At 41.5% G+C, this 16,657-nt stretch overlaps 1 protein-coding gene across 1 annotated transcript in view; it reads left to right on the plus strand.

Moving 5' to 3' along the window:
• The first annotated feature begins 254 nt into the window (after positions 1–254).
• Positions 255–16,657, plus strand: part of LHFPL6 (LHFPL tetraspan subfamily member 6) — a 227,236-nt gene continuing 210,833 nt past the window's right edge. The window contains exons 1-2 of the mRNA XM_012742679.3: positions 255–622; positions 2,054–2,625. Of these exons, the coding sequence (XP_012598133.1) occupies positions 2,241–2,625 (385 nt within the window). The 5' untranslated portion in view covers positions 255–622; positions 2,054–2,240. The remainder of the gene's footprint in view (positions 623–2,053; positions 2,626–16,657) is intronic.

A 16,657-nucleotide genomic window follows, 5' to 3' on the forward strand; every position in this document is an offset into this window, starting at 1 on the left:
TCCCCTACTTCCCGGTCGGCCTGCCTCCCCCACTCTCGGCTTGGAAAGACGCGGAGCAGGAGGGGGCGGGGGGGGGGCTCGCGGCTGGGGGAGGGGCAGGAAAGCTGGCCCCGCGGGGGGCGGGGGGGCTGGCCCCTGGTCTGCAGCGGGGCGCGCCCGGTCCCCGCCCCGCGCCCCCCGAGCGTCCCGGCGGCCCCGCCGCGTCCTCGGTCTGGCGCGCTGGGTCCCGCGGGGCGCGGCGGGAGGAGACAGGAGGGAGAGGAGGGCCGGGCAGCGGAGGGGAGGAGGCGGTGCGTGCCTCGCCTGCCAAAGGGAGATCTGTGCATCTGCGTGCGATCCCGGGCGCCCCGCGCCGCCACCGCGCTCCGCCCGAGGCGCGCCGGGGACACGCCGGGAGTCCGCGTCTCCGCCGGTGCCCAGCAGCCCGCCCTCCCGGACACCCTCCGCCTCCTGCCAGCCCCCGCGCTTCCCAGTCCGGCCCCGGGTCTCCGCGGCTGTTAGAGACAGCGGCGAAGAAGGGCAGGACGGTCTTCTGTGCCGTGCATGTCCCCGCCCGCGAGAGACAGCAAGTTGTGTGCGCGCCCGCGACCCGGAGGGAAGGCGGCCGCCGCCCGCCTGCCGCGTAAGTGCCGCGCTCGGCCGCCCCGGGGGCGCCGGCCCCGCTTCCCCGGACGCCGGAGTTGGGCTGCTCCGGCTCCCACTTCCTGAGCCCGGCTGATCGGTCGGCTCTCCCGGCCCGCCGCGCCTGCTGTCGCCGGCTGCCTCCGGGGGGTGCTGCCCTCCCATCCTTATCCCCTCCCTTCGCCCGGAGCCGGCTGGAAAATGCCTGTCTCCCCGCTTTAGGATTGAAGGATCTTTGTGTGTTTGCACGGGAGGGGCGGGTGGGCTCGTCTTGGCCAGGGCGCCCACCGCAGTTGGGGAGGAGGCCCCCTCCCCCCACGCCACCCCCTGCGGGTCCTCCCCGGCCTCGTGGCCCAGATAGACCAACTTCACTGCTGACCACAGTTGACAAGATTCAAAAAAAAAAAAAAGTAGCCAGAGCTCCCTTTGAGTGACATCCAGAAATGAAGATGGGGCGGTGGACGGAGAAAAAAAACGGGTGGTGGTGGGGCGGGTTGCTGTGGAGTTAGGAGTTCTGAAAAGCTGAGAGTTAGGAGTTCTAGGGATGGAACTCTAGGGCGGATGGGCTCTGAGGTGCTTCTGTATTCTTCTCTATTTGTTTCTTTCTGGAAAGTGTGGGAAATGGTTAAGGAACTCTTTTTGAGAAGCAGGAGTGGAGCTAAACGCACCTGGAACCATTTGAATGATTAGGAAGTGTGGATTACTGTTCAGGATAGACAATCATTCAGCCAGAGAAGTGGTTTCCAGTAAAATTATTGGAAGCAATGAATCAAAACCGCTGATACAAACTAAGTCATGCACAGGCTTTCTTTTACACTAGAAGGTAGTTAAGACTGAAGGAATTCTCAAATGCTGCTGAATGAGTTCTAGGAGTGTCTCATAATAGCTCTGTCCAATGTGTGTGCCTCCACAGACCCATAATGTTTGTTAAATTATGGTACTCTGCAATTGTGAAAAATTATCCTAATTATTTTGTTTGGCTCATGCAGAGAGTTAATGCACCCTTAAAAGGATGCAGAAAAGTTGCAACGAACTATGAGCATAAACTTGCAAGCCAAATAAAGAAACCGTGGTAGGGTTCATTTTATTTTAATATCCTAAATTATGTTTACTGCCAGCTAAAATGCTACATTACTTTTAATGTGAGTATATGAAATGAATTCACTGACTTGGCAAATAGAAGTCATGCATTTCTTTAAGTAAATAGCTGTCAGAGTTAATTTGGGAGCATTTACAGGAGATAAAGACATGTAAAAGCTTTGACAAAACTTGAGTGATAGAGAAGCTTGTAGAGAGCATTAATTCTTCCCACTTTCGAAATGTTGAAACAAGTTTGAATGTTTATCAAGCAAAAATTATAGACCAACTGAAACAGTGTTCTCCCTTCTCTAAAAGCCTTTGACTTTGAATATGTCCTATTGTGTTTTATCAGGGACCATCATCCTTAAGTGCAGAGGATGGGAACTTGATGGCCACTAAAGTGAAGTGAAGATCCATTCTGCTAATAGACACTCCTGCATTACAGAACTGTGGATTACCTGCGGGTCCCTGGTGATTTCACACCTTCATTCACTCCTGCAGTCCCAGAACATTTGCTTGAGGTCCACATCTGGTGAAAGATGGCATCCAGCCTGACTTGTACCGGAGTGATCTGGGCTTTGCTCTCTTTTCTCTGTGCTGCCACCTCCTGTGTGGGGTTCTTTATGCCTTACTGGCTCTGGGGATCACAGCTGGGCAAGCCTGTGTCCTTCGGTACCTTCCGGAGGTGTTCATACCCCGTTCACGATGAGAGTCGTCAGATGATGGTGATGGTGGAGGAGTGTGGGCGCTATGCCTCCTTTCAGGGCATCCCCAGCGCGGAGTGGAGGATCTGTACCATAGTCACCGGCCTGGGCTGTGGCCTCCTCCTCCTGGTGGCGCTCACTGCCCTCATGGGTTGCTGCGTGTCTGAGCTCATCTCCAGGACAGTGGGAAGAGTGGCTGGAGGAATTCAGTTTCTGGGGGGTAAGTGACTTGCTGAACTTGAGTTGTTTACTGGAATCCCAAAGCAATATTAAAAATTATGTATCAGTTGTCAACCGAGATTATTGTAAGTGACACTTGGAATGCACAGGAGAAATAGATTTGGAATGGCTTTGATGATAGATTGCCAAAGTCAAAGATGTTTTTGGAATTGCTTTACAAACTGCAAGAGCTCTTAATTTCTGTATCTCCTTAGACATAGACATCATTGGCCGGCTAAGTACCACCCTGTGTGAGACAATAACATCAAGGTTGTTTATAATGTAGTAGGAGAGACAGTTTGGATTTTGTAGCTTCTTGCTCTTTATGTTCAACAATAGGCAATTAGAATATCTTTGTCTTACTGGGATTCTCAGGTTTTTAGAGGCAAAGATTTCATAGAAAAGTGGAAAAGGTTTTTGAGTCAACATTGTCATCATTAGCCTCTCATGCTCCTTAGTGGATGCACAATTGACTCTTGTCCAATCTTAAATTATTTTCCTAAATAAGTGTTACTGTTTTAAATAAGAGATCAGTTTTATATTAACAGCTATGAATTTAACTATGCTACAAAGATAGCTATAGGCTTAATTACCTTGTTAAGCCTTAACTTCCCTGGGGTGCTCTGCTGTTGAAACAAGAAAATAAAAGAATATTTAGTGAATGATGTGTGTTTGTCTCAAATGGACTGGATAGTTTCACTAACACCAGAAAAGGTTTGATTTTTACTTGGATTTCCTCCAGCCAGTATTGCTTCAATATCTATGGTCATATGGTTTTAATTGTACTTTATGTATTTTCCACTGTGCTTTTCACCTCCATTCTTCAACTGGCTGAACTTGTCTGATTTACAGTCTGCCCTGGTGAAATATGACAACCTCCACAGATAGTGCAGACTAAAGGGAAATAGGAAGCCTGGAAGACTTATAAAATGTATTTGTAACTTCATTACAAAGTAAAAGTCTGTTACTCTTCCATTGGGTGTTTTCTTACAGTCTTTTGTGAAGAATTCAGAGAAGGAATAAAAATTTTAAATGAATAGTTCTGAGATAGCCTCTACATATTAGAAAATCCCAAGGGATTATTTCGGATTATTTAGTATAAAACTTTCAAGTAATGTTTTAAGGAAGTAAGATTTAATTCTCATGCAGAAGTGGCAAAAAGTTCTGTGTCTTAAAACGAGAGATAGAATTGTTTGTAGTCTGTTGTTTCCTTATTGGATGTAACTTTGTTCTTCTTTGTTTTTTGCCTTTTGGTTTTTCATCTGAGTCCACCCTGGGAGGCAGTTTGGGGGACTCCCTTGTCCTCTCTTTACAGCTTCAACGTTTTAACACTGACTGAAGTCTTGCATGTGATATGTATATTTACACAAAATAGAGTAAAACTATTAGGAAACATAATGAGGTTGTCATTGAAAGTGGAAATATACATTCAGAGTTTGAAAACTTGTTGATACCACAGATTTTAAAAATAGAACTAACTCCAGGAGTATTTAATTTTTTTTTTTCTTTAAGAATCAACTTGGCTTACTGTTTGTGTTTCACTTGGCTCAGGAAAAATGCTTAGGCAGTTTCATTTTCTCCTCTTATGGTAAATATTACTTTTTCCCTTCATTTCAGGGCATGGACTACTGTTATTTCTGGCAGAACAGGAAAATGCTTACAAAGAGAAATCAGTTTTTATTGATTATCTTTAAACATATAATGAAGGAAGACAACAGGAAGTGAATCTGAGACCCATGAGATTTATGCTTCCCTCTCGAAGCAATGTATAGATTTTTTTTGAATTATATAGAGCTAAATGTTCTACTTTACAGAATATCCAAGGGGACAGACAGTTGGGAAAGTTACATATATATATATTGTTAAAAGAACCATTTTTTTCTTTGTATCTGCTTTTCATGAACTCTGGCTTGGTATGAGTTACTGACATTAAGCTAAGGTTGTAATTTGTCACTCAAAGTTGTTATTCTCTCATTTCTCATATGTTTCTCATATCTGGCAAGAATAATTCCTAATGTAATACTAAGAGGGTTTTCTGAGTCTAACCTCCTGAGGGCACAAAGAAATATACTCATTACCAAAGATTACAGTACATTTGGAATTAAAAAATAACTTGAAATATGGAAAAGGCTTTGAAAAATCTGCCATTAATCACTATTAGTTAATGGGAGACCAGATGCCAAAAAAAAAAAAAAAAAAAACTTCAAAAAGAATTCCTCTTATTATTCATTTCATAATTGTTTGGTTTTTTATTCATTAAAACTTTACCATTACATGGTAAGTAATTTCATTTTAATAAATTTTTCATAAAATGGGTGGATTTCATAAAGACTTTGTAAAACACCAAACAAGTGAGTTCTGTGAACTTCATAGACTATTGTGCTTCAGAAATGTAATCAACATACAGGGTAGTCTGCTATACGGCAGATTCTCTTACCAAAAATGATACTCCCAGGAGGGTTATGTTTAGTTAAAGTTAGGGTTGCTCCAAAAACAACAGGAAATAGGAGAATGGCAAAATACAGGGGCATCCTGCTTGACCCTGCTGCTGTGTCTAGAGTTTGCACATATGGTGTAGCATCAGCCAGTAAAACCCCTGCAGTACTTTGGAACAAGTTAAAGGACAAAGTGTCACCTTAATTTTGAATTTTCTTGCTATGGTTGGTTAGAGGTTAAAAATGTCACATGTCAACTGATAGAACATAAAATAGGACTGTTGTACATGGACATTTGCTACCTGTAGTAGGAACACCTGAAGTAATCAATGACTGCTGCTTTTCCTGTGGTCACTTGTACATAAACTTTAATTGCCACCATCTCCATCCCATATTAAAAGGCATATTTATGCCATAATTTAAAAAAAACCAGTGTGAGTTGAGTTTTACCCTCAATCGAGTTTTCAAAAGACATGTAAAAAGCCTTTGGAAAATAGAGTGTATAATAAAAATGTTAACATGTATATAGTATGGTAAGGATACTCAGAAAATATAGAAGTTTTATTGTTTTTGTTTGTTGAGTATAAAATTGTATGTTTTCAATTGACTGTCGAAGTCATGAAGAACTTTCACAAAATTTTTAAAAATTAATATCAAACTTTTGATGTATATAATAGTAAGATTTACGTGCTCTGTAAATGAAACATAGAAGAACATTGTAAAGACATATTAAGTCTGACTTATAAAACTACCTTTCCAGTTTAGACACTGCTCTGTTCTAAGAAGCCAGGGAGATCATCTCCTCAACTAATTGATAGTTAAGTGCTGTTTTGAGACAGTAATGATGACAGAGTGTTTCTCTGAGCGTCCCTTTCTCTGCGTGCTGAAAGTATCATTGCCTTTCCAGAGTCTCCTGACTGGAGGGTCCCACCTGGGCTTGTGGTTAATCCCTCGGGATGACTGCTTAGGACTCTCCTTCCTTTGCTGCCCTGTCAACCTGACTTGTCGCATGATGTGCCCTGTTATGCTTTTGTTTTAGCCAGACTCTCTGTCAAGTGACAGCTGAGTAATAAGATAAAGCAGTAAGTGTTGGCGTATTAATGGGCATAGTGGCTTTCTTATGACACTGTCTTATCTGAAAGCAGTTGCTCTAATTTTAAGAAATCCAGGGATTTCTTTGGCCAGTTGGGGAAACAGGCAGGGCTCTTTTCACTCCTCTTTAAATCACATCTTATAGGTTACTCAACACTCTTGCTCCATTCAGCTCACTCTGACCTAGGAGAAGGTCCAGGGGGGTTGTCTTGAGTTCTAAGACAGTGGTTGCCAAACTGGAATGAGTATGCATCAGAACCACCTGCAGGACTTTTTAAAACACAGATTTCTGGAGCCCACCCTAGAATTTCTAATTCGATAGCTTTGGTGGGGTACATCGTCCTTTGCATTTCTAACGAGTTCCCAGGCGATGCTGCTGCTGCTGGTTCTGAGGCCACAACTTGAGAGCCCTGTCCTAAGTTAGCCATTTCGTATTTTAGGAAATGTGACTTCGGGCAGATGGCTTGCTTTCAGAACTTAAAGTTTAGTTGTGTCATGATCTGACACAAACCTCTTTAATTGGGCTATTAAAGGGTCCCATCTCTGTAGTTCAGCATTGATTGAGCACATGTTACTTCCATTTGTCCTTGTTCTTGTCCCAATAAATTGTTTTTCTGGAATTCTCTCTCAATACATATTGTATACATAGTATAATATATGCATTACATATAATAAAGTTCCCTTTCAATTACCATTTTCCTTACCAGAAACAAGATTTTATATATGGGGAACAAAAAATAAGACCTTAATACATCTTCTGTAGTTTGCATGCAGTGGATTTTCAGTAGGCAATTGCTCATTGAAAGATAAGAAAACCACAATACAGACCACAGGGATGGTTCCAGAGAGCAGTTGGCCAGCTTCTTACAGTCATGTGCACCTTGGAAAGGCAGAATGATTAGGCCGGGACGACACCTTAGGAGAAACCTAGTCGGGGTGCTTCTGCTAGGCAGGTTGCCACTGAAATCAGCTTTTTTTTTTTTTTTTTTTTTTGAGACAGAGTCTTGCTTTGTTGCCCAGGCTAGAGTGAGTGCCGTGGTGTCAGCCTAGCTCACAGCAACCTCAAACTCCTGGGCTCAGGCGATCCTTCTACCTTAGCCTCCCGAGTAGCTGGGACTACAGGCATGCGCCACCATGCCCGGCTAATTTTTTCTCTCTATATATTAGTTGGCCAATTAAATTCTTTCTATTTATAGTACATACGGGGTCTTGCTCTTGCTCAGGCTGGTTTCGAACTCCTAACCTTGAACAATCCGCCCGTCTCAGCCTCCCAGAGTGCTAGGATTATAGGCGGGAGCCTTCGAGCCCGGTCTTAAATCAGCTTTGACTGATTTAACATAAAGGTTAACATATGATTTAACATAAAGGTCTCCTGGTCTTAAATGTCTCTAGGGGAGATGATATACTTTTGCCCAATTGCAGTACTTTCTAGGACCACAGACCACACCTTTGATCACAACCACATTTATTGATAATGAAGAGGAGCAAGCTTGAGATGGAGACCTAAACAGTGCAACAGTGGGATCAGGGCGTTGCCAGCCAGGAAGGAGTGACAGGAAGATGCACTGTGGACAGCTGACAGTGAACACCACAGAGAGTATCTGCTCCAAGCTCTAGATTTATTAAAGGCAGGGATTTTAACGGATTAACTAATCTTTTCCAAAACCTAGAACACCAGATTTTATATGTTTGTATCTAATGATGTCTTTAGGTGACATTTTCAAATTGTCATTGTCACCTGTTTCTTTAAATCTTTTTTTTCTATAAGAACTTATTTTCTAAGCTTTAACCTAGAAAGTTTTTTATTGTTTTGATAGTTTCCTTATGAAGCTTCTAAGGCCTCCATATCAGGATTCAGCACACTATTCTTCTAGTTCTCTAGTGAGCCTAAAACTCGCCAGGGAGCTTATTTCATGTGAAGAGTCCAAGGTCCTGCCCCAGAGAGTCTGTTTGGCAGGTCTGGAGGGGGTCCAGGGAGCACTCGAACAAACTCTCTAGGTGTTTTAGACACAGATGGTGCACAGACCACATTTTGAGTAACACCAACTAATTTTATTTGCTTAAAACCTCATATTGTACTAGTGTTGGGGTATAGACCGAAACAACTACACTTGGTGTGAATCATCATGCTTGTTACATCTGGAGTTGTCATTATGGGAGTGATGTGATTTGAGCTGCAGAACAGCAGAAATGGTGGAGGAACAGGCCAGTTTATAATAGGTTTCTCCTTTATATTATACTGCTGACTTTAGGTGATGGTCAGCCTTGAATATGCTATTTAAGCACAGAAAAATTAAATATTTTCCATGCTATACTTAGATGAGGACTGTATTTTGATTTATGACTCCAACTGCAAATTACAAACCTCACCATCATTCCCAGTGCCATTTTGCATCCTTCACCCTGCAAATGTGATGTTGCTGGTTCATGTTCAGTTAGAGTGTATGCAGATACCTGATTTCTTTTCTGCCAAATATGCACAATTTTTCCCTATTTCGAGTTACTGTTTTTTCACTAAGTAAAAAATTATAATGATGATAATTCTTTTTTTTTTTTTTTTTTTTTTTTAGACAGAGTATCACTCTGTCTCTCTGGGTAGAGTGCAGTAACGTCATCATAGCTCATTGCGACCTCAAACTCTTGATCTCAAGTGATCCTCCTGTCTCAGCCTTCCAAGTAGTGGGGACTATAGGTGCCCACCACCGCGCCAGCTAGTTTTTCTATTTTTAGTAGAGATGGGGTCTCGCTCTTGCTCAGGCTGGTCTCGAACTCCTGGCCTCAAGCACTCTTACCACCTTGGCCTCCCAGAGTGCTAGGATTAGAGACATGAGCCACTGTGCCCACCTGATAATAATTCTTAAAAATGGTGGAATACAGAGTTATCTGTCACAGTTGGACCTATCACATTAGCAGCCGTGCAAGACATTTTCCCCAGAATTATTTAGATTTGTTTTTGACATGGTTCAATTCTCCATTTACTTTTTGCAGAGTAGCGTCTAAGAGAGCCATTTGATTTTTAACGTACTTGCCTTTGTGACCACCAGCTAACACAGCCATAGCCAGATATTACTGAGGCCATGGTCAGTATGGAGTAGTGATCCTCACTAGCACATAGACTGCAAATGGGTGAGCTGTCTTATAAAAACGTGCTGTTAGTCACAAAGGAAGCCAACTGAGGAATGTGAATTCATAAACGTTTCTATACAAAGAACTCAAAAAATACACTCAAGAGATCTTTACATCATTCTATATAGTATCATAAGATATATAACATGTGCACTTCATACAAAGTCATCATTGTCACACTCAGCAAACTCCAGCTTGGCAAGAGTTTGTATTGTGGGTGTTGGTTATAATTGGAAAGAATAAAAGCATCAATTCAAAACTTTGATTCTTGGTGGTTATAAGAATTGATCTTGTTGCTGTCTTAAAGTATCAGCCTTAAGTGTGTTCTGAGGAACATTAATTCCCGAGTGTAGCAATACATGTTTCCAGTAAAAAGCAAAACAGTTTTAGGGACAAGGAGACTTGAGAAACACTTGGTTATGGAAAGTTCATAGATTTCATTGCAGTAAAACTTTATGAGACCTTTTGTGTGTTGATGCATATTGCCCATCCCCTGGGGAGGAGAAGGGGGTACAGTATTAAGTGTTTCCCTAATTTCCTTGGGCCCTTGATCTCTGGAATATATTCAGTTTTCATTTCCCTTCAGGGAAGCAGGTGATTAATTTTTTTTTCTTTACAGACGGGAACACTGAATTTTAGAGAGTAACAACAAAAGTTATCCCATTAGTTACTGATTGAACTATGAACACTATCACGATAATATTAAAGTGTTAAATAAGATTCTACTTTATATTATATTTAGAATTAAGAATTTTTGACCGTCATGAATGTCTCTTAATATAGACAGATGTCTTTATTGTCTCTTCGGTTCTCAGTTTGATGCTTCTGGTATGATAGAAACACTTGTAGTAATATCATATGGCAACTTTTTGCCTGCCTTCAAATATTGTATTGTAAGTTAATGTTAATAATGTAATATGTAGTAGAGATGCCATTAAAGGAGAATTCTGAAACATCTGACTAAAGCAAACATTCTATCTTTTTAAAAATATTTAACAGAAGATTGCATGCTGGTCGAATTTTCTAGTATAGATACCCAGTGTTGGAAGCCTTTGTAAGAATCCTTTGTTAAAGATAACGATAATATTAATTTGAAAGGACACATTTTTTAAAATACCATAACCAAGGACTTTGTGTCTCTCTTTAAAAATGAAGGATAAGGTCCTACTTTGTCAATCTGGGTCAATAAAATGTTAGGATAGAAACAAACAGAACTTTTTAACGTTCTAGCTAGATCATAGTAAGAATCCATGGATTTCTCAGAGATTTTTGAATGGTCGTTTTTAGAGGACCATGAGCTTGGATACAATACTGCCCAGTTCTGGTCATTAATATTGCTGACCTAATATTAGGTTAGGGCATCTAGTTATCTTTTCTTTATATGCTAGACATCATTCTAGTTAGTGATTTGCTCTTAGAATTCATGATGCTAAAATTGTAATGTCACCTCCAGCGCGGAGCTGCTCGCCACTTCAGTAAACAATGTACCTCTGTGTGTTTCAGATTTTTAATAATCAGACAACGCCAGGTATCTTCATGTACTAAAGCATATATAAAAATATTGTTGGATAAAAAAGAAAGTTCCACTTTATGATTCTCTGTTTTTCCTGTCTTGTCTTTTCAAATAGGGCAGGAACTGTGACATATTTTTCTTCTAGCCCTACAATGACTGGAATAGTAAATGATAACCCTATGCATTCAATCAACACTTGATGTGTTATTTAGTTTTTTTCTAATTATTTATTAACTACATTTGCATCTACAAGGTGTGACCTTATTCTTCTGTACTGCATGGAAATATTTCATAGATGAAATAAAATAATGCGACCAGTGTGAAGACATTTAGAGCAATGTCCCCTTAACTTATGTCCCTGCATAATGTTTGTCCTTTGGGAAATAGCGTTCTGTAGTCATATAAGCTGAAATAATGCTGCATACTACCAAAGTTCATCTTTAAGGATATTTTATTTTATTTTTTTATTTTATTTTATTTTTTTTTTTTGAGACAGAGTCTCGCTTTGTTGCCCAGGCTAGAGTGAGTGCCGTGGCGTCAGCCTAGCTCACAGCAACCTCAAACTCCTGGCTCGAGCAATCCTCCTGCCTCAGCCTCCCAAGTAGCTGGGACTACAGGCATTCGCCACCATGCCCGGCTAATTTTTTTTTTGTATATATATTAGTTGGCCAATTAATTTCCTTCTATTTTATAGTAGAGACGAGGTCTCGCTCTTGCTCAGGCTGGTTTCGAACTCCTGACCTCGAGCAATCCGCCCGCCTCGGCCTCCCAGAGAGCTAGGATTACAGGCGTGAGCCACCGCGCCCGGCCTTTAAGGATATTTTAAAAGCTCTAAATAATTATGCAGCAAACCAGCTTAATTTTGTTTGTCACCGAGTTTCACAAACGTAATTGGGAATGGCAAGGCCCTATTTACCTGTACTCTGCATTAGCATCTCTTTGAATTAATAATCAACAGAACACACTCTGGGAAGTGCCGAGTTAAGGTGTGTTGTAAATTCAGGGGATCGGTGATGATGGGCATTTACTTATCGAGTGCCTAGTGTATGCCAAATGCTGTACTGGGTGTTAGGATAAAAATTGAGACCCTAATATTGAGGAGCTTTCAGTCTTATGGAGGAAACCAACACGTGAGGTATAATTACAACGCGAAGGAGCCATGACACGTTACACACCTTCCCTGTTTCGCTGCAGGTGGTGATCAGCTGGGGAAGCTCACTCAGCAGCCAGGTGTGGTGATCGCCAGCCTCACGTAGTGTGTGCCACTCATTTTCCACTCTGCCCTTCCCCTGCTTGGCTATAGATCATAAGGGACTACATTTCCCAGAAGGCTTGACACCTGGCACCTTGACATCTGGCCAGTGGGAGACACTTCTGGAAGACTAAAGGAGGCAGGGAAAATCCAGGGTATTTCTCCATCCCTTGCTCTTCCTTGGGCAGTATTGTTGGCAGCAGTTTTATCTCCTTCTGGAAAGTCCTGCCCTTCATGGTCCCAGCTCTCATCAGAAAACCACTGACATGATCCTACCCTAGTGAGGTAGCCCAGTCCCTCTAGTCACTAGCAATGCCATCTTCTTCCAATATCACTCCAGTCTAATGGGCAGCAGTGGTTTTCTGTTGTTGCTGATTTCTGGGTCACCTCTTTAACTCGTATTTGGCTTTATTGTTCTTCCACCATCTATATAACCAATTTCTTATATTAAATTTTCTGTGTTTGAAATACCTAGGATGGCTTTGGCTTCTCCACTGGACCCCCGGTGAAACACAATACATAATTAACATTCATATCTCAGTCAAGTGGAAGATTATGTCTTACTATGAACTTTTGGGATTTTTGTTGAATAGACAGAAATCACAGATGTTTAATGTAGGAATGCTGAGGAGCCTCTGGAGTATGAACAAAATGCTGCCAGTGCTCAGGGGAGGAGTGACATTCTATCTGCAAAGGTGTCATAGACATAGCAGAGGTGCGAGTTAACCTGGGTCTGGTGAGCAGGAGACCCTACCCACCCACCCAGGGCCTTTGAGCAGGAAAATATTAAGTCTTCAAAGCCAAGGAATTGTAGAGACATGGGTGGGAGTTCAGGGAATGACAACAGATTTCCTGTAAGGTATATAGTAGGGGTGAAGTAATGGGGATAAATGTGGACAGATGGAGTCAGGTTATGAAGGTCCATGTCTATGTTCCATGCTAAGAATTCGACACGTAACGAAAGTGCGGCTTTTGAGTGTCAGTGAAACTGGCTTAGGAACTATATAATCTAGTAGCAGGGAGGAACAAAGGTTGATTCAGGGAACAACCAAAATCCTTGAAGGGCAGTTAGAGGCCTGTTATAGCAGTGCAACCAGAGATGGTGAGGATCTCAGTGAAGCCTGTGGGAACAGAGGGAAAAGGATTTCGAAGATGTTTCTGTGGTAGCATCAAACAAGCCTTCTGCCACCATAAGTGTTTAGCTGAATAGATGAATGAATAGATGAATAGATGAATGAATATCTCAGTAATTTTATATCTCCGTTTATGTAAGAAACCAGCATTTTCTTTTTGTCTTTCTAGTCCCTCAAAAGTTAAAAAGATAAGAAAATATGACACATTGCAACAGCTCTGTTTTTATTTACAGAGGGTTATTTTTTAAAGTAATAAATATTGTCATCATATGGGGATGTAACTTATTATACAGCTGTATGATGTGCATATCTCTGATATTAGAATCATTTGCATATTTGTCTGCATGCAAGCACAGGTTACTGACTGCCCAGCACACTTGAGGGCTTCAAAGGGGCATTTTGATGACAGTTAAAGCAGCTGCTGGCATCATTGAACTTCACTAGCTTCCTACAAGGAGACCTTTTCTTTTCTCTCCTTAAAAGTGCAAGAAATACTAAGTGTGTAAATACATAAGCAATAGTTAGATGTACGATTGATTTTATATCTCTCGCATTATACCTTTATTTTATTTACAAAGAAATGAATGAATATTATTTATCAACATGTTAAAAATTGAAAATTGCTGTCAGTTTCTTGTAGTAAATCGATCATTTAGTTTGGAGGCCTGATGGATTGTTGTCATAGCTTATGTTAGGTTACAACTGTATTTTAAAGTAAAGCAAATGAAGGGACTAGTTATCCCTTGATTATTGTCTATGAGTTAATGTTCATGTTATGTTCTAAAAGCCAGTTGCATTGAAGGCCATGAAACACAAAAGGTGCTTTTGTCGTTCTAATGTAATTTGTATTCCTATACATTTGTCATAACAAATTTTTGAGAAAAGCAATATACCTTTAAGCTCTAAAATCTTATGATTGTGTGATGAAATGTAATGCTCGTTTGATATAATGCTCCTTAGCATTACATATTATATGTAATATGTATGAGACATGGCATTCTTAGGTGTTTCTGTGCGTCTCTCTCTCTCCAAGCTCCAGAAGTTGCATTAAAACACATACCCCTGATGTCTTGTTATGATGAGATTACCCACATTGCTCTCTCAGTAATCTACTAATACACCTTTCCTATAGGTAGCAGATTGCAGTTGGCGATGTTGGGTGGGGCTGGCACCTGCATAAAGCCCTGGGTTCCTTACAGGACCACATCATTCCAACATGTGTGTGGATGGAGAGTTGGAACATGGATACTGGGTCAAAGGCGGCATAGATTTTCTCACTCCTGGCAACACTTGGCTCCCATAGCAATCTAAGCTGCCTGTATTATTTCTCCTCTTCGTGCTATGTGTATACGATTATGGATAGAAATATAATATTTTCCATGTTCTCCTCATGTCTAGAACTACAATGGGGTCATTATTTTCTGCAGTTTAGTGTTTGTTGGATATTATTTTGTTTTTCTTGTGTGGGGTTGTATTACCCAATCTAAAGGGAAAAATGATAATCCTTAGGTATTAAGGCAATCCCTTTATAGACTCTGTAGTTGCATCTAAATAGGAATTAATTCTTATAACAGTACTCTGAGGAAGAATATTAAGTTTAGTCTTAAGGGAAGTTGCCCTGGTATAGGCTAGATGTAAAACATTTACTTTATATTGGTGCTTTTTAAAAATTCATTTATCCAACAAATTTTTTTAGGTGCCTACTAAGCATCAGGCTCTGTCCTTGGCATTGGAGATAAAGTACTATTCAGAAAGGTCTGGTTCATGTCTACCTAGAATTTAAGTCTAGTAAGAGAGACCAATGGTAATCAAATAGTCTCCCAAATGAATATAAACTTATAAACATGATAAACATTAGAAAGGAAAGGACATCATGGGCAGTCCTGAGCTAGGTGGGTGCCGAAGAAGACATTTCTGAGGAAATCAGACTTGAGCTGAGACCTGACACACATAGTGGGAGGAGGGGAGGAGAGCCTCCCTGGGAAGGGGACAGCAGGGACAAGACCCTCAGGTGTGAGGGAGCAGGTTGACTTTGAAGCACTCTAGACCAGAAAGCAAGAGGAGGATGGGTTAGGTGAGGCCAGAGGGGGAGGCAGAGGCCAGAAGGATCAGCGTTAAGTAATACCGATGACTAGGTTTTTGCTTAGGGTTGTAGTTCCCAACCACTGAGCAGCGAACTGGGAACTGGTACCTGACACCCAACAGAAGGTGAATGGTGGGGGAGCAAGCGAAGCTTCATCTGTATTTACAGCTGCCCCACATCACACGCATCACCACATAAGCTCCGCCTCCTGTCAGATCAGCGGAGGCATTAGATTCTCATACGAGCCCCACTGTAAACTGCACATGTGAGGGATCCAGGTTGCGTGCTCCTATGAGAATCCAATGCCTGATGATCTGAGGTGGAGCTGAGGCTGTGATACTAGCGCTGGGGAGCGGCTGCAAATACAGATGATCATTAGCAGAGAGGTCTGACTGCACAATAAATGTAATGCACTTGAATCATTTTGAAACCATCCCCTCCTCAGTCTGTGGAAAAATTGTCTTCCGTGACACCAGTTTTTGATGCCAGAAAGCTTGGGGACCACTGGCTTAGGGGGCACAACTGTTAAAATTTTGCACCCTGTACTTTTCCTTCATGGCATTTTGTATGCTTGTGATTACTTACTTAATTTTTGCAGTTAGGTGTATAATGTCTTTCTTCTCTTGTGACTCCCTGAGGACAGAGGCCTGGTCTGTTTTATTTACCACACTATTTCCATAGCCTCGAAGAGTGCCTGAGACAGAGTAGGCAATAATAATTTGCTATCTGCCTGAAACTTGAAATAATAGGATCTCTTTGAAAAGCTATTATACATGTGCTTTTAACCCAGTTCCATTTTGCAGTTATTGATCAAATTCCTACTTTGAGGAATAGCAGATGCTAGCCTTTGGGTTGAATAAAGACTTGAATATCACTGTGTCTGCCTTCAAGAGGCTCAAAATTTAGAATGAGGAATTGTGCAGCTGAAAGTCATTTAATTGCTAAGAGGATTCAGAGAGATGTTCTTTGGTCAAAGTCTTCCCAATCCGGTGAGATATACACACTGGGTAGGCTGCAGAGCAAGGTCACTTTCCATCAGTGTTGGCCAAACTAGCTTGGAGACAGGAGTCCTTTCTCCTGAATCTTTAGCATTGCCATTGAAAAAGCCCAAATAAATAAATGAATAAATAAATAAATAAATAAATAAATAAAAAGCCAGAAAAGGGTACATTTGGAGCTCCAGGATGTTTTGCTACTGATCAAATTTCTACTTTGTAAAATGCCTTCCCGTGGGTTGGAGGTTAGCTGTGATGGCAACATGATCATTGAATTTCAATCTTCTCCCCCCACTCTGCTTTATAGGATTGGTTCTGTCTTGCTTTTCTTAAGTCCTCCAGTTAGGTAAAAGTCTCACTGGACTGCAGTCCACGTGGTTGGGCATTGCCACCTTCTTCCGAGT

Source organism: Microcebus murinus, chromosome 13 (assembly GCF_040939455.1).
Source record: "Microcebus murinus isolate Inina chromosome 13, M.murinus_Inina_mat1.0, whole genome shotgun sequence".
NCBI lineage: Eukaryota > Metazoa > Chordata > Mammalia > Primates > Cheirogaleidae > Microcebus > Microcebus murinus.